At 41.5% G+C, this 25,325-nt stretch overlaps 1 protein-coding gene across 1 annotated transcript; it reads left to right on the top strand.

Moving 5' to 3' along the window:
• Positions 1-6,903: 6,903 nt before the first annotated feature.
• On the top strand, positions 6,904-25,310 carry LOC117321402 (synaptogenesis protein syg-2-like; the record flags this gene model as incomplete). Its single annotated transcript, XM_033875835.1, has 4 exons — positions 6,904-7,084; positions 9,250-9,579; positions 9,990-10,271; positions 25,017-25,310. Coding segments are annotated over exons 1-4 (1,087 nt in total), but the record flags the coding sequence as incomplete, so codon positions are not given.
• Positions 25,311-25,325: the final 15 nt, after the last annotated feature.

Here is a 25,325-nt window from a genome sequence, read left to right as displayed (position 1 = left end):
GTCACCTATAAAATATGTATATGGAACTGGATATCAAAATTATCAAAAATTCAAGATTGGGCAAGGTCTAGTTATCATAGTGTTTTGCCAAATAATTCAATCAAAAGATAATTAATTTCCGTTGTTTTTGTAGGGAAAAACCACCCAATTGAAAAAAAAAGATTTTTTTGAAACATCCTCTGTGCATAGAAAGTTGAGCCATGGATAAAAATGTCTGGCAGCCACTGATTGGCCAGTATGTTATAAAGTAACAAAATAGAAATTTGGCCTGATAATTAACTGTCCATAAGAAATGTTGATATACATTCGTAAGTCCAAAAGTTCAGGTCATAATAATTGACAGGTAAACCATTAAGATTTTTACTACAAAATTCACCCATTTTCAAAATGGCTATTCTGGAAAAAGTTTGAGCTGAAGGACCCATTTATTTTTTTATTTTTTTTATTACGCGTTATATGAGACCCTGAACTTTTGTTATAAATCATAATTGCCATATTGAAATCAATAATGTTAAAGATATACTCAAAAACGTTAACACTAAAGTCTACGGGAAAACTATTGGTTGGTTGTTCCCTATACAGTATACAGAGTGCGGCTTTCTGATTGCTTGAGAATTGGTTTTCTCTCCTCTATGAAAAAAATCCGAAAATGGTGCAAAAATGTCAAGATACGGCCATTGACGTTGTGTTTGATTTGTGAAACAGAATCCCTTATAAGATCAGTAAGATTCCGCTACAAGGATTCATAAAGTTTACAAATATTTTTTTCATACCCCAATGAAACTAAAAAAAAAAGACATCAATGCTCAAGTATGGAGATCAAATCCCTTCAAAAAAGGAATGCTATTTTATCATTTAAGATCGGCATCCTATCTTGCTTTCTATAAATGTGTAACGTCTATAATAGGTAAAATTTCATATAATTTGTTCCTCTCGGCCTTTACCTTGTATCATATGATCACCTATTAATTGTTTCCACTTAACATTTCTACTTTGATGCGTTTTGTATTTTAATATTCTGAAGCTTCATGGTTTACTGGCAATCAAAGCAAAACACCGGAATGTACATAAGATATATTTATATAACTACGACAGGAAATTCGAATCTATATCTTCGGATCACCAACACATAGTGTATATGATACATCGTGCTAATAAATACATAACATAGAAACACAAAGGACGAAGGAAGACAATATTTTGACTCGTGCCCTGGCCGGGATTATGTACAATTCGTATCCATGTATGTAAAAACATTGCGATCCAGGTATTCGCAGATCGTGAGTTCGAGGCCCGGTCAGCGCACGAGTCAAAAAGTTGTCTCCCTTCGTCATTTGTGTTGTGATGTTGTATAGATATATTTATATATATATTTATCTATATTATTCCTGTTTATTCAAAACCTTTTATTGTTTACCACTTATAATTTAACAACTGAATTAGAACATCTACAATATATTGAGATATAAATCAATTAATTTATTTTGTTATCATTGATTCTCAGACTCCCCCACAAAGCCAACAATTACCACCTCATCTCAGTCCCCAGTTCTCGACAGCTCTGTGACATTGGGGTGTTTATCAAGTTCACGAAGTAAGCCTGACAACCACGGGCTGGTTTTAACATCTACATGGAAACTTAATGGAACTGAGGTTAGTGACGACAGGTTCTCAGTCCAAAGCACCAGCCTCGTTATCAATCCAGTACTAATGAGAGACAAGTATAACCGATATACATGTGTGACTAAGGAGACTGGACATGGATACAGTGGACCTCCATCTGAGGAAAGTCAGGAATTCCGACTAACACCTCGCTGTGAGTATAACACAATGCACATTATCACTATTACCTGAAATAATATAAGGTTTGTTGGGTTTTCCCAGGTCCCGACGTTCTAACGGCAGTAAGTCACAGAAATCACAAACACACTTGATACTTACTGAGCCGAAACCGGAACACGACAAAACATACTAATCATCATTACTTGGAACCCGAAACCAGACGAAATATCCGGAAACATACACTTATACAGTAATGGTACTACCAATTTTAAAAATTGAAGAAGTCTACAGTTTGAACAGACTGATTGCTGGAACATGGCCAAACATAAAAGACGACTCGGTTATCTGACCAAGTGTGTCCATAGTCACTAATAAAAAAAACTCCTACTAGTACTGATTTTTTTAGTTAGAACCGTATCAGTTTCACGTTCATCTAATAAATGTTTATTTAGTAATGAACACAAACGCTACAGAACCCAGCTCTAGATGGTTCACTTGTATATAATAAAGTCATCATATCGTTTAGGGAGATTGGTAATGCGTCTTGAACAGAAGGTTATGATAGGTTCAGGATTGACTTCCTGGGATGTTGGCACCGGTATGCTGTTGTCATCATCATTCGGTTAAGGATCACAAGAATCATCACTAGTCAGTATAGGTTGCTGAGGAGGCACACAGATCAACGTGGGGTGGCTGGGATTTGGGGAATACGAACTTCCTTTGGAAGGACTATCGATTCCTCCTCGTCATCAGTAGACCCGTCTGGTAGTGAAGAGCTTAGCAGAGAATGGTCTTTACTTGTATTGGTCACTTTGTAACAGTCAGTACATTTTACTTGATAAGAGGCTGACCGCACTGGTTGCCAACAAACTTCTGAATGTTGCACATGCTCCCTCCACAAGATAACGGTCTCGCGCCCTTGTTTTGTTCCTGTCAGAATAGAGGTACACAGGATCGCCAACCTGGATCGTAAAACACTTAGGAGTTAATCCTGATTGGTTTGTAGACTTCTCGCTGAAGGCATGTTGCTCCAGAATAAGCGTTTGATCATCCAGTGGGATCTGTTGTTCCAATATTCCCACTTTTTACTCAAGGGTGCAAAGCCTTCTCTCGGCTACCTCCTCGCCATCGTCTACAAAGCCCCTGTGCTGTGCCGTTCTCATTTTCTTCTGCCATCAGATGCCGTATACGAGAAACGGAGCGAAGTTTGGATCTAGCGAAAGTGTATAGACGAGGTTTTGCCTCCAATTCTCAAACGAATTGATTGCTTCAGTTTTTGTGAGGCACCATTGTTTCGTGTTAGCCATATGCAAAAACACTCACAGGACACTCATTCCTCACAGGTCACATTCCTCGCAGGACACTCGCCTATGCATGGCACCGTTACTTCGTCTTCGCCGTTTCATTTGCGTGTTATGAACTGGTCCAATCAAAGTCAAATTTTGCAAGTTAATAGGATCAATATTCATCTGTATGATACAGAAAAAAATGATTTTAAAGTATCGTTTAATGAATTGCAGGGCGTGCGAAAACCTCACAGGACACTCGCATGTGCACTGTACCGTAACTATGTCGTTAAAATGCGTAATATTCACGCGTCCAATCAAAGTCAAATTTCGCATGTTAATGGGTTCGATGTTTATCTGTATGATATAGATTTTTTTTTAAATATCACTTAACGAATTGCGGGGCGTGCAAAAACTCTCACATGGCACTCATTCCTCACAGTCACAGGACACTCATTAGGAACACCCTATCAAGTGCGTTCCACGTCATAAATGATACTGCGATGTGATTTTAGACTGTTACCTTATTCCGCGTGGACGTTTTTAATCCTCATACGTTTGTCGGAAGATATGAGTTCATATATAGCGCTGCCACCACGCCAGAAAGTGACAGAAATCACAAACACACTTGATGTGATGGACACACCGCTTAACTAAGCCAAAACCGGAACAAAAGAGAACATACTAATCATCATTACTTGGAACCCGGAACCAGACGATATATCCGGAAACATACACATATACTCGAGTGGCGTAAGAATTGTAAGCTTACAAACACGTAGGTTGTTGAAAAAATTACAATTTGTCTATTAGTGTATAGGCGTGTTAAACAACACACAGACAGCCACATGAACTGACGTTTTTATCAAACAAATAGTGGAGAGTTCCAAACAGATAACAAGGGCAATAACTTATATTTATACTTACAAATTCAAAATGCAAATTCGAACTTGTTATTGAACAATAAAGGGGGTCCGCGAAGGGGCAAGTGGACAATATGATGTGAAACATGCATACTTATACAAAACAAACATATTAGAAATTATAAGATACAAACAAGTTTGAAGTGACAACCTACAGTAAGGCCTTGCTAAGGGTAAAAACTGGGTGTACAGTACTTGCATAAATTAATATTTACATTTTCACTTCGCTCCGCCTCAATGAACATAGTAAACTCAGATCATTTCATTTCCCGTTGAAGATTTTGGGTAGCGTGCTTCTGTTCTGAGAAACGAATCACTTTCTTGCCGGCGTGTGAATACATTCACTGAGTTTACAATGGCGACCGAGTTCTGTACCGCCACAGACTTTAATGCACTTTGTGTAACATTGTTATAAAGTATATAAACACAAGTGGAATAGCCACTTTATGTGCTAATAAAAATGCCAGTATGATGCAGACTGTTTAGAAAACAGGATCTGACAGAACACTGACACTCCCGATAGCACCGAGCTCATGACCTACGTGGTGCAGTAGGTCTAACGTTAGCTGTATCTTGAATGTCATGCTTGATACCATTTTAGTGGTCACAGAAAATAAACCTCAATTTTAACACTATTTAACAACAAAAAACAGACTGTAGCAGCGGTATGCTATATCGAGTACAGGGACACATTATTGTCGTAATTTGACTTAATCTAAACATATGGAGGACACAAGTTTCCGGCCGTCGAATACCGCGATTTTCAAATCAATGTTTCTTTTCTTACTATTATAAGAATTTACATCCCGAAATGCCAGTGTGGCAATGAAATCCAGTATTTTAATAACACCATGTACATCATCCGCTAACCTGCGACTAAAATCCACATTATTACACTTTTTTGGAGCTAGGGTATTTCACTGAACAGCTGTCGTCTTGCTCATTTTTTAACCGAGTCCCTGTGTCTCGAGTGACCAAATCACACACATACTATACTGTCAACACTGCACTTTGAATTCGTATTTATATGAGTATTGCTAACTTTTTATTATCCAATAACATAAATATTTGTCATAAATTAATATTTTACCTTATGGGACTATATTTTGTGTTGCCTTGGCGACGAGAATGGCTGACTGTCCCACTACTGTGCACACATGTACGATAAGTATATCAATGTTACAAAGTGACATACTTAGTCACACCGTTGCGACCGAATTTTGTAATCTGGTGGCGAAGTGTTTAATTTGGTTAACGTAAATATAAGTTCATTTGCACGAGGTTGACTTGGCTTCATCCGTCCATGCAAGCAACAAAATTGACAATCCGTAAGAAGTTATGAATTATAGTTTATATTTGTGCCCGTTTGGGTTGGCTTAAAGTTTATTCTTTAAAACTACACGACATCTTAGCTTAGCCAATAGGACAAGAATGAACTTTAATAAAATGAATGGGAATAAAGATATATTTATGTAATTTTATAACAGAGGCACATGCAGGAACTTTGGGTGGACCTTTTTTTAAAAGTACCGTAATCAACCTATCAACATGTTTCTTAAATCCCACAATGAATAACGCAGATGTACAGTCAAAGACACTGGTGTTCCCGGTACTTTGTGTAATCTTATAGAGCTTTTTTAGTGTAAAGATTTTAGCCAGAGGATTTCAAACATCTTGATTTTATAAGCTTTTATAAATTCTGATTGGTGCCATATAATATCAATATCTTAAAGAAATATTAGGCCTTAAGTGCGGTAAATTGTAGTAAATTGCTTGCTACCACGTCATGTTACACTCCACATGTACATACATAATCACCTTTCATCAATCTGATGGTCTGATACCCATTCCAAAAAGTTAAGAATAATTAAATAATTATAATAATAATAAAAACAAAACTGACGAAGAACCAGCAGATTTTTAGCTCTCCGTGTTACATGTAACCGCGAGCTAATACAATATCTCCATGGACATTTTAATATTTCCTCCCTGGTCACCTGGCGTCCGTGACTATGACTTTCTCACTGAAAAACATTATGTACTGGAGCCATCACATAAATCATGCTATCAAAGCAATTAGGATAAAGTATTTTGCCAAAGGACAAAATCACGACAGCACAAATTTCAATACTAGACACATTTTCTCTTACCTTCAACAGGGATATCCACACTTTTACCGATGTGTGATTTTCTTCTCACACCTTAGGTTGCTCTTTGCATGTTCTCAATAATTGCATTTCGTCACTGCAACAATACAATGACGTCATGTCGACAATTTAATCACGTCACGTCAACATTTCCTTTCATTGAAGAAACGTCCATATTTAATACATAAGAGGGTAAACAGGGTAAGAGAAAAATAATCATTCACTCCAATGGAAGTGAGTCAGGGGAATCTCAAGCCTGTAGATAAGATGCTTAAGCTGCCAAATTCCCGTGTTTGACAAGTTAGGAGTGAAAGATGATATTAATCTTGTCACAATTCATATACAATCTCAATTCCACATTTAATTTATGTTGTCAAAAATGAGCATGACTGACTTAACGAAGCACATGATTAATCAAATTTAAGGATCGAGCCCAAGACCTATGGATTACAAGGTCTTAAGCTTCCACATTAGTGACTGATGTTTGAATCTCCGATCAGACGTAAACAGATATAGGACACACCTGCCTGACCACGGGGGTTCTCCTTGGTATTCTGCTTTATCAATCATGTTTGTGAAAAACAAAAATAACATAGCAGTTATTTGACTTCACTGTTTTACAATAGATTTACATATGGGATCAACTCTCTTACAGATGGGCCTCAATTTATAAAGATAGAGGGCGCTGAAGGTCGGTCCACATTGATCTGGGGCGATGTGTACGGTCCTGTGGTCTGTAAAACTGACTGTAACCCACCATGTGTCATGGGGTGGCGGAGACAAGGCACCTCATTGATATCACCACAAAGGACCACTAACAATCAGCTGGAGTTGAGGGACAGTAATGTCCCCAGAACAAGGGAGGTAACTTACACCTGTGAAGCAGGAGTGTTGGCAGATGCAGGTTTCCCTGCACTGACAGTGACCAAGAACATGACTGTTTATTGTAAGTATACAGAACCTGAGGAGGGCTGTGAACCACTAGGGGTAGAAATACAATTTGGAAGTTTGAGTGACAGAATTTTATTATTTAGCTCTTCTTTACTAATGCATGAGACTCGGACAATGTATTCTTTTCCTGTTTTCATTTAAATACACCTGTGTATAATCATGATTATATCTGTTTATAATTAAGTTTAGAATATTATACAAGTTTCAAGACTGATGAACTGATCCTAGCGCAATATGATATTATTACTGAGGGGGTCAAAGGGGGGCAATTCTGAAAGTACACATGTAGGCTTCCCTTGATCGTCTTTAGAATTGCATCTGTTGAATTGTGAATCTGATTTGTAAAATAAAATGGCCGACAGGTAGCCATCTTGGATTTTGACAGCTGATATTGTTATCGCGATTTCTTGAGAAGTTCTCGAGGAATGTTCCATAACTTTACTTAAACCTAAATTTGTGCCTATTCAATGTTTTAATCTGATTAGGACTAGTCACCAATGTTTGATATTAACAATTGAACTTTGTTATTGTTATTTCTTGAGAAGCACCATAAAGATATTTCTCAAACTTGATGAGTACATTTTCCTTGGTCCCTTTAGTTGTACGCAATAAGTGTTTAGTCAGATTTGCGAAAATGGCCAACAGGGATTTTGACAGTTGCATTTTGTTATCAATATTTCTAAAAGTTACTTCTATATTCTATTCTATATAAATCCAAATAATTATTTGATAAAATTACAAACCAATTGAAAAAACAAAATATGAAAAGGTTAAATAAAATGATAATTATACTAATTATAATTATACAGTGTACCAAGTCATCTTTAATTTATCTTATTATGATGAAAAAACTAATTATGAAAATCTTGCTGTCTTGTCGTTAATGTATGCCAGGTGAATCAAAGTGTTTGTATGTGACAAATGAAGAAAACTCGAATTATATGTGTCCATGAGGTTGGGGGTTGGTCAGATGGATGTGACAGAGGGGTTGGTCAGATGGATGTGACAGAGGGTTGGTCAGATGGATGTGACAGAGGGGTTGGTTATATGGATGTGACAGAGGGGTGGGTCGGCTGGATGTGATAGAGGGGCGGGTCAGATAGATGAGACGGAGGGGTTGGTCAGATGGATGTGACAGAGGGTTGGTCAGATGGATACGATAGAGGGGTTGGTCAGATGGATGTGACAGAGGTGTTGGTTAGATGGATGTGATAGAGGGGTTGGTCAGATGGATATGACAGAGGGTTGGTCAGATGGATGTGACAGAGGGGTTGCTCAGATGGATGTGACAGAGGGTTGGTCAGATGGATACGACAGAGGGGTTGGTTAGATGGATGTGACAGAGGGGTTGGTTAGATGCATGTGACAGAGGGGTTGATTAGATGGATGTGACAGAGGGGTGGGTCAGATGGATATGACAGAGGGGTTGGTCAGATGGATGTGACAGAGGGGTGGATCGGCTGGATGTGACAGAGGGGTTGGTCAGATAGATACGACAGATGGTTGGGTAGATGGATGTGACGGAGGGTAGGTCAGATGGATTTGACAGAGGGGTTGGTCAGATGGATGTGACAGAGGGGTTGGTCAGATGGATGTAACGGAGGGTTGGTCAGATGAATGTGACGGAGGGGTTGGTCAGAGTGTGGTAGAGGTGTAAGACAGAGTGCGACAGAGGGGTTGGTCCTAGTGTGACAAAGTGGTTTGTTAGTGTGACTTAGGGGTTTGTCAGTGTGACAGAGTGGGTGGTCAGAGTGTGACAGAGGGGTTAGGCAGTGTTACAGAAGGGTAGGGCATTGTGCAACAGATGGGCAGCCCTATGACAGAGGGGTTGGTCATATTGTGACAGAGGGATTGGTCAAAGTGTGACAGAAGTGTTGGGTAGTTTGACAGAAGGGTAGGGCAAAGGAGATGTAATCAATTATATAGAAATAAGAAAATTTCCTTTAAATTTGTTCTTTTTCTTTCAATCAAACAATAAATGTTTAAATCAATTATCAATTAATGAAAATGCTTTGGTTTTGACATAATTGATGAAATATCTACTTTAGAGATACAAGCCTTCTAGGCATCTTACTAGCAAAATATGGATCCAAAATATGAAAAGAATGGAAACTTATCCTTAAATGTTTGACTCATCAACTTCACTTTGATTGTCCTCAGTTCCGCCCAATATCACAACGCTGAGGTACCTTAACGAAACTGATACATATCGACCAGTCGGAACAAGCGACATCAGAATCGCAGAAGGTTTCAGTTTGGTGCTCAGTGTTGATGTTGACAGTAACCCAAATAAAGGTGTAATTTTAATGCGTAACCAGAAAAAAGTTGCGAAGGGTGCAGCTTCTGACACTGCTGGAAGATACAATGTTGAATTAAATAATCTTCAGTGTAACCACACAGGAAGGTATGGCGTCAGGGCGACCAACTTCGTCACTCATAATAGAAGTAATGTCAATCCCGAGATGAGACAGTTTGGACTTCAAGTCAGTTGTAAGTATGATGACGTTCTTTAGTTAAATTTAAAAATCGTTGCTAATTATGCTTGATTTCCAGAAACATTCCGTTGATGTGGATGCTGACTTATTACTCCAATCGAGAAGTTTCATTTAATCAAAATTATTCTCAAAATCTGATCATGAGTTGTTGGTTAAATCATTGAAATGTGTTTATAATGGCAATATAAATATATCAACCTCTATCAATTTATAACATAGTGTCCTCGTGAAAATTGTGCAACAATTTTATGATAAATTTTGTCATTTATAAAACACCAACCTTATAACTGTGATTTTGAAAGTTTAAGATCAAATATTCGATCAGTATAGTGGACAGAAGGAGCTTCCGTCTAAGGTTCAGGGGGATCTATACAAACACAACTTAAATGTTTGTTAATATTCTAGGTGTTCCACGAAGATTAGGATCTACTTACAATGAAATTGGACTAGCAGGAAGAAAGGATCAGACGATCTCACTCAATGTCACAGTAATCGCCAACCCATCGCCAACTGGCCAATGGTCCGATGGTGTGAGGAACCATTCTGTTCTACAAAACAACAACTATACGTATACTGTCAGGGGAAATGTCCAGGTCAGGTCTGTGAACGACTACCGAAAATATCACGTTAACATCACTAACGGTATACAAGGGGTATTGACAGTCACATTCCAGATTCGTCCTGAAGGTAAAATATACGTCGAAAATTATGTTTTCTTCATTACTGTTAGCTTGCTTGATGAACTATAACTGTTTAAGTTAACTTTTAAAGAAGAGTCTCCTTTCATATTGATATGGTGCTGATACTGTATTGAACAACCTTCAGAGACCACTACTGAACTCAGTGACATGATCAACGTAATTAACTATCGGGGACTTTATTAATTCTCAGTGACCTAATTAACTCTCACTGACCTAATAAACGCTCAATGACCTAATTAACTCTCAGTGTCCTAGTTAAGTTTCAGTGTCCTAATTAACTCTCTGTGACCTAATTAACTCTCAGTGTCCTATTTAACTCTCAGTGTCCTTATTAACTATCCGTCTCCTAATTAACTCTCAATGACCCTATTAACTCTCAGTGACCTCATTAACACTCAGTGACCTAATTAACTCTCTGTCACCTAATTCATTTCACGGCAATATGACTCACACAGCTTGATGGGTAATTTATCAGCTCACTTTAACCTTATTAGGAACGCTGTTGTCTGATTCACAGTGGCCGTATTGATACTCACAGTGACCTGATTAGCTCAAAGTGGCCTGATTAGCTCACAGTAGCCTGATCAGCTCACAGTGACCTCATTAGGTCACAATGATCTTGTTAGCTCACAGTGGCCTGATTAGCTCACGGTGTCCATATTAATAACTCACAGTAACCTGATTAGCTCAGTGACCTTATTAGCTCACAGTAGCCTGATTATCTCACAGTGACCTGATTTGCTCAAAGTGGCCTTATTAGTTCAGAGTGGCCTGATCAACTTACCGTGACCTGATTAGCTCACAGTGGCCTGATTACCTCAGTCACCTGATTTGCTGATAATGACCTGGATAGATCACAGTGACCTGATTTGTTCAAAGTGACCTTTTTAGCTCACAGTGACCTGATTAGCTCACAATGGCCTGATTAGCTCACAGTGGCCTGATTAGATCACACTGACCTGATTAGCTCACAGTTACCTGATGAGATGACAGTGGACTGATAAGCTAACAGTGGCCTGATTAGCTCACAGTTACCTGATTAGCTCATAGTGGCCTGATTAGCTCACAGTGACCTGGTTTGCTCATAATGACCTGGTTAGACCACAGTGACCCGATTTGTTCAAAGTGGCCTGTTTAGCTCAAAGTGGCCTGATTTAGACACAGTGACTTGATTAGCTCAGTGGCCTGATTAGCTCATAGTGACCTGATTAGCTTATAGTTGCCTGATTAGCTCAGACTGACCTGATTTGCTCACACTGACCTGATTACCTCATTGTGTCCGTATTAATAACTCACAGTGACCGGATAACTTCAGTGACCTGATTAGCTCAAAGTGACCTGATTAGCTCACAGTGGCCCGATTAGTTCATGGTGTCCTTATTAATAACTCACAGTGGCCTTATTAGCTCAGTGACCTGATTAGGTCACAATGATCTTGTTAGCTCACAGTGGCCTGATTAGCTCACGGTGTCCATATTAATAACTCACAGTAACCTGATTAGCTCAGTGACCTTATTAGCTCACAGTGACCTGATTTGCTCAAAGTGGCCTTAATAGTTCAGAGTGGCCTGTTCAACTTACTGTGACCTGATTAGCTCACAGTGGCCTGATTACCTCACAGTCACCTGATTTGCTCATAATGACCTGGATAGATCACAGTGACCTGATTTGTTCAAAGTGGCCTTTTTAGCTCACAGTGGCCTGATTAATTCACAGTGACCTGATTAGCTCACAGTGGCCTGATTAGCTCACAGTGGCCTGATTAGATCACAGTAACCTGATTAGCGTACAGTGGCCTGATTATCTCACGGTGTCCGTATTAATAACTCACAGTGACCTGATTAGCTTACAGTGGCCTGATTAACTCACAGTAGCCTGATTAGCTCACGGTGTCCGTATTAATATATCACAGTGGCCTGATTAGCTCACAGTGACCTGATTTGCTCGATTGGCATTATTAGCTCACAGTGGCCTGATTAACTCACAGTGGTCTGATTAGCTCACAGTGGCCTGATTAGCTCACAGTGACCTGATTTGCTTACAGTGACCTGATTTGCTCAAAGTGGCTGTATTAGCTCACGGTTTTCCGTATTAATAACTCACAGTGACCTGATTAGCTTACAGTGGCCTGATTAACTCACAGTGGCCTGATTAGCTCACGGTGTCCGTATTAATATATCACAGTGGCCTGATTAGCTCACAGTGACCTGATTTGCTCGATTGGCATTATTAGCTCACAGTGGTCTGATTAACTCACAGTGGCCTGATTAGCTCACAGTGACCTGATTTGCTTACAGTGACCTGATTTGCTCAAAGTGGCTGTATTAGCTCACGGTTTTCCGTATTAATAACTCACCGTGGCCTGAATAGATCAATGTGACATGATTAGCTCACAGTGGTCTGATTACCTCAAAGTGACATGATTAGATCACAGTGGCCTGATTAGCTCACAGTGACCTGGTTTGCTCACAGTGACCTGATTTGCTCAAAGTGGCCTTATTAGCTCACGGTGTCCGTATCAATTACTCACAGTGGCCTTAATAGATCAAAGTGACATGATTAGCTCACAGTGGTCTGATTACCTCAAAGTGACATGATTAGATCACAGTGGCCCGATTAGCTCACAGTGACCTGGTTTGCTCAAGTTGGCCTTATTAGCTCACAGTGACCTGATTAGTTCACGATGTCCATATTAATAACTCAGAGTGGCCTGATTAGGTCAGTGACCTGATTATTTAACAGTGGCCTGATTAGTTCACACTGGCCTGATTAGCTCACGGTGTCCGTATTAATAACTCATAGTTGCCTGATTACCTCAGTGACTTGATTAGCTGACAGTGGTCTGATTAGCTCACAGTGACCTGCTTTGCTCACAGTGACCTACTTTGCTCAAAGTTGCTCTATAAGGTTACAGTGGCTTGATTAACTCACTGTTGCCGTATCAAAAACTCACAGTGGCCTGATGAGCTCACGGTGACCTGATTAGCTCCCAGTGAACTGAATAGCTCACCGTGACCTGATTAGTTCACACTGACCTCATTAGCTCACAGTTACCTGATGAGATGACAGTGGACTGATAAGCTAACAGTGGCCTGATTAGCTCACATTTACCTGATTAGCTCATAGTGGTCTGATTAGCTCACAGTGACCTGATTTGCTCATAATGACCTGGTTAGACCACAGTGACTTTTTAACAGTGGCCTTTTTAGTTCAAGGCCTGTGTTAAGTATTAATTAGTCTGGTTACCAGTGATTAATCTGTCGGTTATCAGCAAGTCTGCCGTTTCAAGTACGTTTTAAGCCATTACCTCATAGGTTGACCGTATTAAAACTCACTGGGCTATCAAATTCAGACCTGGCGTACAGTCCTGATTACTACACCGGATTAGCTCACGGTGCCGATTATATTAAACTGACTCATTAGCTCCGTTCCTGAGTGACAGTGACCTGATTACGGGTTCCTGATTTTAGTACATTTTAAAAAGGGCCTTATTAGCTAAGGCCTGTTTCTTTCAGATAAAGCCTGTACCAATGTCTGTTATCAGCTATGATTGCCCTCACATGGGGTTTCATGCCTTTTAAGCCACAGGACCTGATAGCTCAATTTGGCTGATTATTCAAGTGACCTGATTGCTCAAGTGGACTTGATTAGCAGGTATAATTTACATGATTAGGTTACAGTGACCTGTTATGCTCGATTGGCATTATTAGCTCAGAGTGGTCTGATTAACTCACAGTGGCCTGATTAGCTCAGTGACCTGATTATCTCACAGTGGCCTGATTAGCTCACAGTGGCCTGATTAGCTCACGGTGACCGTATTAATAACTCACAGTGGCCTGATTAGTTCACACTGATCTGATTAGCTCACAGTTACCTGATGAGCTGACAGTGGACTGATTAGCTAACAGTGGCCTGATTAGTTCCCAGTGAGCTGATTAGCTCACAGTGGCCTGATTAGCTCACAGTGACCTTATTAATAACTCACAGTGATCTGATAAACTTACAGTGGCTTGATTATTTCACATTGACCAGATTAGCTCAAATTGGCCTGATTAGCTCACGGTGTCCGTTTTAATATCTCACAGTGACCTGATTAGCTCACAGTGGCCCGATTAACTCACAGTGGCCGTATTTATAACTCACAGTGGCCTGATGAGCTCACAGTGAACTGATTAGCTCACAATGGCCTGATTAGCTCACAGTGACCTGAATAGCTCACCATGACCTGATTAGTTCACACTGACCTGATTAGCTCACAGTTACCTGATGAGATGACAGTGGAGTGATAAGCTAACAGTGGCCTGATTAGCTCACAGTTACCTGATTAGCTCATAGTGGCCTGATTAGCTCACAGTGACCAGATTTTGCTCATAATGACCTGGTTAGACCACAGTGACCAGATTTGTTCAAAGTGGCCTTTTTTAGCTCAAAGTGGCCTGATTTAGACAAAGTGACTTGATTAGCTCAGTGGCCTGATTACTCATAGTGGCCTGATTAGCTTATAGTTGCCTGATTAGCTCAGAGTGAACTGATTTGCTCACAGTGACCTGATTAACTCATTGTGTCCGTATTAATAACTCACAGTGACCTGATAACTACAGTGACCTGATTAGCTCAAAGTGACCCTGATTAGCTCACAGTGGCCTGATTAGCTCACGGTGTCCGTATTAATATATCACAGTGGCCTGATTTGCTAACAGTGACATTATTAGCTCACAGTGGCCTGATTATCGTACAGTGACTTGATTTGCGAAAAGTGCCTTTATTAACTCAGTGGCCTGATTAACTCAGAGTGACCTGATTAGCCTACAATGGTCTGATTAACTCAGAGTGACCTGATTTGATCACAGTGACCTGATTTGTTCAAAGTGGCCTTATTAGCTCACAGTGACCTGATTAGCTCAACAGTGGCCTGATTATATCACAGTGTCCTGACTAGCTCAGTGACTTGATTAGCTCAAAGTGGCCTGATTGCTAGCTGTATAGCTACCGTTATTAAGTAAATCTGATTTGCGAAGTGATTATAGGGCCTGATTAACAAGTCTTCCTACTCAGGACATTTCTCAATGGATTTCAAGGGACTTGTTGCACAAGTGCTTATAACTCAATGCCTTACCAAATTTTTATAACTCACAGTGTCTTTCAGTGACCTGATTGCTCACAGTTTTCCTGTATTACAGTGACCTGTTTCTTCCATATTAGTCAGATGCTATTGACCTCACTGCTTATCAGTCATGACCGATATTCACCTGGCATATCTCCATTCCTACTGGCCTAGTAAACCTCAGACACAGGCTATTAGCTCCACAAGTGGCATTATTACTGGCAATGACACTACCTTATCTATGGCTTATATACCGAGTTGGCCTGATTACTTACAGTGGCCTGTTAACTCAGTTTTACTTCCGATTTCTCACAGTGGCCTTGATTACCAGTGACTGTTAGTCAGTGATGTTAGCTCATGCTGATTAGCTACAGTGCCTGTTTCCACATCCTTATAGAGTGACCTGTTAACTCATGGCCCTTGACTTTGTCTATACACAGTGCTGATTTCCTACGGGCTTAAAAAACTACGTGTGCTTTAGTCATCGTGAAGCTCCATAGCATATACTCACCCCCTACTAAACCTAACTTACCTGATCAAAGCAGTTTGATTGTCCTGACTATTTGTTAGTCTCTAAGGGACCTGTTGTTATCATGACCGATAATACTCCTGACTTATATTCACATTACTTTTTAGCTCCTGTGAAGTGACTGTTAGCTAACAGGGCCTGATTTCACAGTGGTGATTAGCTCACAGTGAGCTGATTATCAGGTGTTTTATTGTAGCCCCTTTAGCCCCAGTGACCTGATTAGATCACATGGCCTTATTAGCTAACAGTGACTGATTAGCGTGACCTGATTAGCTCACGGTTTTTCCAGGGCCTTTTAAAGTACTCACGAGCTAGCTGATTATCCACTGACAATTAACTCACAGTGACCTATAAGTACAGTGACCTTTGACTGTGACTGATAGCTGACCGTGGATGATATCGAACGTTAAAACCCAAAAATGTAGCTCTATGCCTGACCTGATCCCAAGAAGGAATCTGACCTTTAGACTCACGATAGCATTGGTCCTCAGTACATAATAGGATTGACCTGACACGACTGGTTTACGATAGTCACATGTTCAAACTCAGATGTCACATACCTTACCACATTAACTGATTAGCTCACATGCCCATTAGCCCAGGTCCGTTATTAATTGTCCTGGCCTAACTTAGAACGTGATTTTAAATCTCACTGTGATTAGCTCATGCTGGCATTGATTCACCTACGGTCGCTGATAATCCAGTAACTGATTAGTCATCGTGCCATGATTCCCTGATGATTTAAATCCACGAGCCTGAAAAAAATTTGGCTTGATAGCTACTGTGACTGATTACAACAGTGGCCTGATTAGCTCACAGTGCTTGTAGTCACGGGCCTGATTAACTCACAATGAGCTGATTCCATAGCCCTGATTGAAGCTCAAAACATATTAGGCACAGTGTCCGTATTGAGAGACCAAGTGACTGATTAGCTTAGTGGCTGATCTACGGGCTGCTAGCTGACAGTTGCCTAATTACTAATAGCCGATTAGCCACAGGGACCGTGCACAAGCTGATTGTTATCATAGCTAAGTGCATTGTCGTCAGGTCCGATTGATTCAATCGATGCTGATACTTAAGGTGGCCTGATACCTCAAGTGGCCGTATTAACTACAATGATTAGTACACTCATTAGCTCCAGTTTAGGCTCACAGTGGATACTACCAGTAACCTGATTAGCTCACAGGACCTGATTAGCTCAAGTGCCTGGTTAGCTCACAGTGACAATAGCTCAGGGTTTTCACACTGCCTTGATTAGCACAGTGACCTGATGATGACAGTGGCTGATTAGTAACAGGTAATGCTAAAGTTACTTACGATGCTCGGATATAGTCCTACTTTAAAGGCACAGCAGTAGCTCACTTTGTCTAAATACCTTTACAGTGACCTGACTGGGCTTGCGGGGCCTGATTAGTTCACTTCCCGTATTATCACAGTACATAGCATGCTGATTAGCTACAGTGGGCTTAATTACCAATAACTATACTCATGCCGATTAGCTTCAGGTGGCCTGTTGTAATGACTAATAGCCAGTGCCGATAATTAGCTCACATGACCTACTGCTTCAGCTAGGGTGCCATCGTTATCTAATAAGGCAGACTGACTGGCTGAAAGTGCCAATAGACATTTGTTTAGTCCAGTGATAATAGTATGGCATAACATGACCTATAGCTCACAGGGTGTTCTCACAGTGACGGATCTCATGGATTAATAGTTCCCGATTAGGAAGTGGCCTTATCAGATAGTTCAGTTACGATTAAGCTCATTGCCCTTAAATTAGTACTGTTTGACAGTAGCTGACTCCAGTCCTGATTAGCTCAAGTGATGATTAACCTGATAATCCTTGCTATTAAAATCGGCACATGACCGGGATAGCTCACAGTGACCTGATTAGCTCACAGTGTCTTGATTAGCTCACGGTGGCCGTATTAATAACTCACAGTAACCTGAATAGCTCATCGTGACCTTATTAGTTCACACTGACATGATTAACTCACAGTGACCTGACGAGCTCACAGTGACCTGATTAACTTAGTGACTTGATGAGCTGACAGTGGACTGATTAGCGAACAGTGGCCTGATTAGCTCACAATGAGCTGATTAGCTAACAGTGGCCTGATTAGCTCACAATGAGCTGATTAGCTCACAGTGCCCTGATTAGCTCACAGTGACATCATTAGGTCACAGTGTCCGTATTGATAACTCAGAGTGACCTGATTACCTAACAGTGGCCTGATTAGCTCAGTGACATGATTAGCTCACACTCACCTGATTAGCTCACAGTGACCTGATTAGCTCACAGTGAACTGATTAGCTCACAGTGCCCTGATTAGCTCTCGGTGTCCGTATTAATATCTCACAGTGGCCTGATTAGCTCACGGTGTCCGTTTTAATATCTCACAGTGGCCTGATTAGCTCACAGTGGCTTGATTAGCTCACGGTGGCCGTATTAATAACTCACAGTAACCTGAATAGCTCATCGTGACCTGATTAGTTCACACTGACATGATTAACTCACAGTGACCTGACGAGCTCACAGTGAACTGATTAACTTAGTGACTTGATGAGCTGACTGTGGACTGATTAGCGAACAGTGGCCTGATTAGCTCACAATGAGCTGATTAGCTAACAGTGGCCTGATTAGCTCACAATGAGCTGATTAGCTCACAGTGCCCTGATTAGCTCACAGTGACATCATTAGGTAACAGTGTCCGTATTGATAACTCAGAGTGACCTGATTAGCTTACAGTGGCCTGATTACCTCACAGTGGCCTGATTAGCTCAGTGACATGATTAGCTCACACTCACCCGATTAGCTCACAGTGACCTGATTAGCTCACAGTGATCTGATTAGCTCACAGTGACCTGATTTGCGTACAGTCACCTGATTTGCTCAAAGTGGCTTTATTAGCTTACGGTGGCTTGATTAGCTCACGGTGACCGTATTAATAACTCACCATGATCTGATTAGTTCACACTGAACTCATTAGCTCACAGTTACCTGATGAGCTGACAGTGGAATGATTAGCTCACAGTAACCTGATGAGCTCACAGCGACCTGATTAGCTCAATGTGGCCTGGTTAGCTCACGGTGACCTGAATAGCTCACCGTGATCTGATTAGTTCACACTGACCTGATTAGCTCACAGTTACCTGATGAGCTGACAGTGGGCTGATTAGCTAACAGTGAGCTGATTAGCTCGCAATGAGCTGATTAGCTCACAGTGCCCTGATTAGCTCATAGTGACCTTATTAGGTCACAGTGGCCTGATTAGCTCACAGTGTCCATAGTAATAACTTACAGTGACCTGACTAGCTTGCAGGGGCCTGATTAGCTCACGGTTTTCGTATTAATAGCTCACAGTGACCTGATTTGCTCAAAGTGGCTTTATTAGCATACAGTTGCTTGTTTAGCTCACGGTGGCCGTATTAATAATTCACAGTGGCCGAATTAGCTCACACTGACCTGATTAGCTCAGGGTGGCCTGATTAGCTCGCAGTGACCAGAATAGCTCATCGTGACCTGATAAGTTCACACTGACATGATTAACTCAGAGTGACCTGACGAGCTCACAGTGGCCTGATTAGCTACCACTGACCTGAATAGCTTACCGTGATCCGATTTTTTCACACTGACCTGATTGGCTCACCGTTACCTGATGAGCTGACAGTGGACTGATTAGCTAACAGTGGCCTAATAAGCTCACTGTGCCCTGATTAACTAAAAGTGCCCTGATTAGCTCACACTCACCTGATTAACATAAAGTGACCTGATTAGCTCACAGTGGCCTGATTAGATCACAATGATCTGATTTGCTCACAGTGACCTGATTTGCTCAAAGTGGCTTTATTAGCTTAAGGTAGCTTGATTAGCTCACGGTGGTCGTATTTATAACTCACAGTGGCCTGATGAGCTCACAGTGACCTGATTAGCTTACAATGGCCTGATTGGCTCACAGTGACCGGAATAGCTCACAGTGATCTGATTAGTTCACACTGACCTGATTAGCTCACAGTTACCTGATGAGCGGACAGTGGACTGATTAGCTAACAGTGGCCTGATTAGCTCACAGTGACCTTATTAGACCTTGTTAGGTCACTGTGGCCTGATTAGCTCACAGTGGCTTCATTAGCTCACGGTGACCTGATTAGCTCACGGTGTCCGTATTAATATCTTACAGTGTCCTGATGATCTCACAGTCACCTGATTAGCTCACAGTGACCTGATTAGCTCACAGTGTCCTGATTAGCTCACAGTGACATGATTAGTTTACAGTGTCTTGATTAACTCACGGTGTCCGTATTAATAGCTCACAGGTACCTGCTTTGCTCAAAGTGGCTTTATTAGCTTAGTGGCTTTATTAGATAACGGTGGCCGTATTAATAATTCAGAGTGGCCTGATTAGCTCACAGTGACCTGATTAACTCACAGTGACCTGATTAGCTCAGTGACCTTATTAGCTCACAGTGTTCTGATTTTCTGGATTGGCCTTATTAGCTCACAGTGGCCTGATTACCTCACAGTGACCTGAATAGCTTACAGTGGCCTGATTAACTCACAGTGACCTGATTAGCTCACAGTGGCCTGATAAGCTCATAGTGACCTGATAAGCTCACAGTGGCCTGATTAGCTCAGTGACCTTAGTAGCTCACAGTGGCATGATAAGCTCACAGTGTCCTGATTTTTTCGATTGGCCTTATTAGCTCACGGTGGCCTGATTAGCTCACAGTGACCTGATTAGTTCACAGTGGACTGATTAGCACACAGTGACCGGAATATCTCACCGTGACCTGATTTACTCAGTGGCCTGATTAGCTCATAGTGGACTGATTAGCTCACAGTGGCCTGATTAGCTCACAGTGAACTGATTAGCTCACAGTGCCCTGATTAGCTCTCGGTGTCCGTATTAATATCTCACAGTGGCCTGATTAGCTCACGGTGTCCGTTTTAATATCTCACAGTGGCCTGATTAGCTCATAGTGACCTGATTAGGTCACAGTGGCCTGATAAGCTCACATTGTCCGTTTTAATAACTCACAGTGACCTGATTAGCTTACAGTGGCTTGATTAGCTCACAGTGACCTGATTAGCTCAGAGTGACCTGATTAGCTCACATTGGCCTTATTAACTTACAGTGACCTGATTAGCTCATAGTGACCTGATAAGCTCACAGTGGCCTGATTAGCTCAGTGACCTTAGTAGCTCACAGTGGCATGATAAGCTCACAGTGTCCTGATTTTTTCGATTGGCCTTATTAGCTCACGGTGGCCTGATTAGCTCACAGTGACCTGATTAGTTCACAGTGGACTGATTAGCACACAGTGACCGGAATATCTCACCGTGACCTGATTTACTCAGTGGCCTGATTAGCTCATAGTGGACTGATTAGCTCACAGTGGCCTGATTAGCTCACAGTGAACTGATTAGCTCACAGTGCCCTGATTAGCTCTCGGTGTCCGTATTAATATCTCACAGTGGCCTGATTAGCTCACGGTGTCCGTTTTAATATCTCACAGTGGCCTGATTAGCTCACAGTGGCCTGATTAACTCACAGTGACCTGATTAGTTCAGTAACCTTATTAGCTCACAGTGGCAGGATTAGCTCACAATGTCCGGATTTTCTCGATTGGCCTTATTAGCCCACAGTGGCCTGATTATCTCACAGTTACCTGATTAGCTCACAGTGGCTTGATTAGCTCACGGTGGCCGTATTAATAACTCACAGTAACCTGAATAGCTCATCGTGACCTTATTAGTTCACACTGACATGATTAACTCACAGTGACCTGACGAGCTCACAGTGAACTGATTAACTTAGTGACTTGATGAGCTGACAGTGTACTGATTAGCGAACAGTGGCCTGATTAGCTCACAATGAGCTGATTAGCTAACAGTGGCCTGATTAGCGCACAATGAGCTGATTAGCTCACAGTGCCCTGATTAGCTCACAGTGACATCATTAGGTCACAGTGTCCGTATTGATAACTCAGAGTGACCTGATTAGCTTACAGTGGCCTGATTACCTCACAGTGGCCTGATTAGCTCAGTGACATGATTAGCTCACACTCACCTGATTAGCTCACAGTGACCTGATTAGCTCACAGTGACCTGATTTGCGTACAGTCACCTGATTTGCGTACAGTCACCTGATTTGCTCAAAGTGGCTTTATTAGCTTACGGTGGCTTGATTAGCTCACGGTGACCGTATTAATAACTCACCGTGATCTGATTAGTTCACACTGAACTCATTAGCTCACAGTTACCTGATGAGCTGACAGTGGAATGATTAGCTCACAGTAACCTGATGAGCTCACAGCGACCTGATTAGCTCAATGTGGCCTGGTTAGCTCACGGTGACCTGAATAGCTCACCGTGATCTGATTAGTTCACACTGACCTGATTAGCTCACAGTTACCTGATGAGCTGACAGTGGGCTGATTACCTAACAGTGGCCTGATTAGCTCACAGTGAGCTGATTAGCTCGCAATGAGCTGATTAGCTCACAGTGCCCTGATTAGCTCATAGTGACCTTATTAGGTCACAGGGGCCTGATTAGCTCACGGTGTCCATAGTAATAACTTACAGTGACCTGACTTGCTTGCAGTGGCCTGATTAGCTCACGGTTTCCGTATTAATAGCTCACAGTGACCTGATTTGCTCAAAGTGGCTTTATTAGCATACAGTTGCTTGTTTAGCTCACGGTGGCCGTATTAATAATTCACAGTGGCCTAATTAGCTCACACTGACCTGATTAGCTCAGAGTGGCCTGATTAGCTCACACTGACCTGAATAGCTCATCGTAACCTGATAAGTTCACACTGACATGATTAACTCAGAGTGACCTGACGAGCTCACAGTGGCCTGATTAGCTACCACTGACCTGAATAGCTTACCGTGATCTGATTTTTTCACACTGACCTGATTGGCTCACCGTTACCTGATGAGCTGACAGTGGACTGATTAGCTAACAGTGGCCTAATTAGCTCACTGTGCCCTGATTAACTAAAAGTGCCCTGATTAGCTCACACTCACCTGATTAACACAAAGTGACCTGATTAGCTCACAGTGGCCTGATTAGATCACAATGATCTGATTTGCTCACAGTGACCTACTTTGCTCACAGTGGCTTTATTAGCTTAAGGTAGCTTGATTAGCTCACGGTGGCCGTATTTATAACTCACAGTGGCCTGATGAGCTCACAGTGACCTGATTAGCTTACAATGGCCTGATTAGCTCACAGTGACCTGAATAGCTCACAGTGATCTGATTAGTTCACACTGACCTGATTAGCTCACAGTTACCTGATGAGCGGACAGTGGCCTGATTAGGTAACAGTGGCCTGATTAGCTTACAATGGCCTATTAGCTCACCGTGAGCTAATTAGCTCACAGTGGCCTGATTAGCTCACAGTGATCTTATTAGACCTTGTTAGGTCACTGTGGCCTGATTAGCTCACAGTGGCTTCATTAGCTCACGGTGACCTGATTAGCTCACAGTGACCTGATTAGCTCACAGTGTCCTGATTAGCTCACAGTGACATGATTAGTTTACAGTGGCTTGATTAGCTCACGGTGTCCGTATTAATAGCTCACAGGTACCTGCTTTGCTCAAAGTGGCTTTATTAGCTTAGTGGCTTTATTAGCTAACGGTGGCCGTATTATTAACTCAGAGTGGCCTGATTAGCTCACAGTGACCTGATTAACTCACAGTGACCTGATTAGCTCACAGTGACCTGATTAGCTCAGTGACCTTATTAGCTCACAGTGGCATGATTAGCTCACAGTGTCCTGATTTTCTGGATTGGCCTTATTAGCTCACAGTGGCCTGATTGCCTCACAGTGACCTGAATAGCTCACAGTGGCCTGATTAGCTCAGTGACCTTAGTAGCTCACAGTGGCATGATAAGCTCACAGTGTCCTGATTTTATCGATTGGCCTTATTAGCTCACGGTGGCCTGATTAGCTCACAGTGACCTGATTAGCTCACAGTGGACTGATTAGCACACAGTGACCGGAATATCTCAACGTGACCTGATTAGTTCACCGTGACCTGATTTACTCAGTGGCCTGATTAGCTCATAGTTGACTGATTAGCTCACATTGGCCTGATTAGCTCACAGTACCCTGATTAGCTCACGGTGTCCGTATTAATATCTCACAGTGGCCTAATTAGCTCACGGTGTCCGTATTAATATATCACAGTGGCCTGATTAGCTCACAGTGGCCTGATTAACTCACAGTGACCTGATTAGTTCAGTAACCTTATTAGCTCACAGTGGCATGATTAGCTCACAGTGTCCGGATTTTCTCGATTGGCCTTATTAGCCCACAGTGGCCTGATTATCTCACAGTTACCTGATTAGCTCACAGTGGCCTGATTAGCTCACAGTGGCCTGATTAGCTCAGTAACCTTATTAGCTCACAGTGGCATGATTAACTCACAGTGTCCTGATTTTCTCGATTGGCCTTATTAGCCCACAGTGGCCTGATTAGCTTACAGTGACCTCATTAGCTCACAGTTACCTGATGAGCTGAAAGTGGACTGATTAGCTCAAAGTGGATTTATTAGCTTACAGTAGCTTGATTAGCTCACGGTGGCCGTATTAATTACCCACAATGGCCTGATTAGCTCACAGTGACCTGATTAGCTCAAAGTGGCCTGATTAGCTCACAGTGACCTGGTTAGCTCACAGTTGCCTGATTAGTTCAAAGTGACCTGGTTAGCTCACACTGACCTGATTCACTCTCATAATGCAAATATAAATTTGCAATTAAAAATTTGCATGTTTCACTTATTAAAAAATGCTTCCAGTTTTATGTAAATAAAAGGACATTGAACACTATGATAACTTACTAATGCTAATATTATAGTATGTGTACTACCAAGTAGTACTGGATGCACTGCTGCTTAAATTTTGATTGCTTTACTTTAATTTTCTATATAATATTTTCATAGCAAGTAAAACTGGTTTGCCAGTTCATCATTGCGCAAATCTGTTAAAATATTTGGTATTGCACTAAAATTTGAGAGAAACAAAAATTTATAAAATATTTGTCCTTTCACCATATGTACCTTTGTTGCTTTCCCTGCATTACAGATGTACCAGATAGACCGATCAACTTTAGTACATCAGATGTGGGATCTGATAATGTCAGAGTCATGTGGACACCAGGATTTGACGGTGGGAATCCACAACAATTCCATGTTGACATTATGGCAGTCGGCAAAGAATGGGTTACCGACACATTGAATATCTCTGATGAAGGTCAGGGAGTACCGATGACACACACACTTGAGGGACTCGCCCCTTCCACTGACTACATCATCAGACTCAATGTTTCTAACAAAATTGGAAAAGGAAATTCCTCGGAGATAAGTGTCCGCACTGTTGGTATGTTCGTTAAAT

Source organism: Pecten maximus, unplaced genomic scaffold (genome assembly GCF_902652985.1).
Source record: "Pecten maximus unplaced genomic scaffold, xPecMax1.1, whole genome shotgun sequence".
NCBI classification, from domain to species: Eukaryota; Metazoa; Mollusca; class Bivalvia; order Pectinida; family Pectinidae; genus Pecten; species Pecten maximus.
Note: the sequence above shows the minus strand (reverse complement) of the source record. Positions and strands in the feature narration are given on the sequence as shown.